The 2,596-nt window shown below is 55.0% G+C and overlaps 1 protein-coding gene across 1 annotated transcript in view; it reads left to right on the top strand.

Annotated features, from left to right (window-relative positions):
* Positions 1-2,596, top strand: part of ATG4B (autophagy related 4B, cysteine peptidase) — a 29,502-nt gene that overhangs the window by 18,123 nt on the left and 8,783 nt on the right. Inside the window, 1 exon segment of the mRNA XM_011929536.1 lies at positions 1,587-1,666. Coding sequence (XP_011784926.1) covers positions 1,587-1,666 — 80 coding nt within the window.

The following is a 2,596-nucleotide window of genomic DNA, read 5'->3' as shown; positions in this document are numbered from 1 at the left end:
CATGCACCACCACGCCCAGCTAATTTTTGTATTTTTAGTAGAGACAGGATTTCACCATGTTAGCCAGACTGGTCTTGAACTCCTGACCTTGTGGTCCACCCGCCTTGTCCTCCCAGAGTGCTGGGATCACAGGCGTGAGTCACCAAACCCGGCCAGTTCCTCTTTCTTTCAATGGGCCCATTCAAAATATGTCCAGACTCTGACCAGTGTTCATCCTTTAACTCCCTGTGCTGGTCCAAGCCCCATCTTCTTCCTTCTTGTTGATCTTCCTTCTCTCTTTGTCATCCTAGAGTCTCTTTAGCAAATAACAGCAGAGTCATCTGCATCCAACACACTGGCCACTGCTCTGCCCTGAACTGCCCTGGCACTTCGCTGCTGACTCAGGCGGAGTGTTCTACCCCACCTCCCTGGTGTGATACCTTGTGCTCCTGGGACACACCAGCCTCAGGGCCTTTGCACATGTGGTCCCTGGCACTTGGACCCTGTTCCCCCCACACCTGCCCGGGTTGCACCCCGTTTCTGCGCAGGTACCCTTGGGCACCAGGGTCTTCCCTGTAGCTACGTTGGTAGCGCCACTCCCCGTTCCTGCGTTACTGTTCTCTGCAGTGCCGACCGCCGGCCCACGTGGCTGCTGCTTCCTTGTTTGCCCTTCGCCAGGTCAGCTTTGCCAATGCCACTGTGTCCCTTGTGTGTGGATGCATCTTCAGCACTGCAGCTGGGCTGGAGGTGGGAGGAGGAAGGTGGTGTGGGGGTGGGGCGGGGAAGCAGGCTGTCCTCCCATCTTCTGCACTGCAGCTGGGCTGCAGATGGGGGGGGTGGAGTCGGGGGGGGTCAGACTGTCCTCCCAGTGTCCCCTTTGGGCTTGTGCATTGGGAGGGCTCTGTGTGGCCGTCCCATCCCGTGCTCCACCCCACCCAACTCCCCGCCACAGGTCTTGCATTCTGCTCCCAGGAGCACCAGGTCCTTGCTGCCTCGAGGCCTTTTCTGTTGTTTTACCTTTTGTTGAGGTCCTCTGACCCCACCTCCACCGGACCTGAGAGGAGATCAGCGTCCCCTTAGACTTTTGGCTGCAGAATCTACTCTTCCTGCGACCACAGTTCCTCCTCACTGGTGTGCACAGTCGTGCTCCCCACTCAGCTGCAGGTTTCTCTGCAAGGACTCAGGTTCCTTAGCTGTCAGCTCAGCGTGTTTGGTGGAGGGGAGAGTAGAGCAGAGCATGAAGGTGCTGGGAGGACTGCCTCACAGTTGGCAAAACCCACAGTGTCTCAGAGCTGGGTTCATGTTCTAGTTCTTGCCTCTGTGTCACTGAGACCAGGAAACCAGGCTGCTCAAAAGCCTCTTGCATGTGCTCTCTGTGGAGACTGGGGCAAGGGCAGGCCCCCTGGGCCTCAGGCGAGAAGAAGCAGATTTACTCTGGGCTTTCTTCCTGTCTGTGGCATTGGCTATGCTCCGGACTTTAGGAACCTTGGCCCTTCTCATTCAAGAAGCACCTCTACCGCAAACACTCCTTCCCACAGCTGTCACTGCAAAGATGAGACGTCTTTGAATTGTACAAAAGCTTATGGTCACTCTCCTGCTCTCTGTAGGAAGCTTGCTGTCTTCGACACGTGGAGCTCCTTGGCAGTCCACATAGCAATGGACAACACCGTTGTGATGGAGGAAATCAGTAAGTGGCTTAGGGTTTCTGTGGACAAGAAAGTTGAAATGATGGGCAGCACACACACTTCCTCACCTGAGTCTCCACAGGAGCCTCGGCGAGTGTTGTCAGTCGCCCTGTGCCGTGCAGGAGCTCTGTGGGGCCTGCATGCCAAGCCAGATGCACGGTGGCCCCGATGTCCTCTCCCGGTGGTCATACCAAGAGAGGAGCGCCCAGGCTCTCTGGAGGCCGAGACGTGGTGTCTCACGTCATGTTTTGTGTCTTGGTTACAAATCATTTGTGAAGGCGTGCTGTACTTAGGCGCCCTCGTGTGGGAATTCTGGTGAAGTTCTTTTGCGTGCCTTGATGTGCCACAAAGAGATGCGGCAACCTCTCCAGCTGTACCATCTCGAAAGGCGTGTCGTGGAGGCAGAGCTCTTTTCAGCTTTCTGGAAGAAAGGTCTGCTGCAACCCTGAAGGAATCTAGGCGTGGCAGCGTTTACCTCTAGGAGGAAAATTGTGGCTCAGTTTTAACAAATGGGCTCATTGAGTGAGTTCCAAATTCATGTTTCACCTTCCATGATGTAGCCAAGCTGAGAACTCTTAAAAATGCCTCACCACCTTCTTTACTCAGGACCACCTTTTTCCCAAGGAACTTCTCAAAACGCCCTCAATTCCAATTTTATTGAAGTTCTACAGGTACACTATTGCCTTGAATCCAGTTTTCCTTAAGAAAGAACTCATTTAGGCCGGGCGCGGTGGCTCACGCCTGTAATCCCAACACCTTGGGAGGCCGAGGCGGGTGGATCATGAGGTCAGGAGTTCGAGACCAACCTGGCCAACATGGCGAAACCCCGTCTCTACTAAAAATACAGGGCCAGGCGCGGTGGCTCAAGCCTGTAATCCCAGCACTTTGGGAGGCCGAGACGGGCGGATCACGAGGTCAGGAGATCGAGACCA

Source organism: Colobus angolensis, unplaced genomic scaffold, assembly GCF_000951035.1.
Source record: "Colobus angolensis palliatus isolate OR3802 unplaced genomic scaffold, Cang.pa_1.0 Scaffold82, whole genome shotgun sequence".
Taxonomy (NCBI): Eukaryota; Metazoa; Chordata; class Mammalia; order Primates; family Cercopithecidae; genus Colobus; species Colobus angolensis.
Note: the sequence above shows the minus strand (reverse complement) of the source record. Positions and strands in the feature narration are given on the sequence as shown.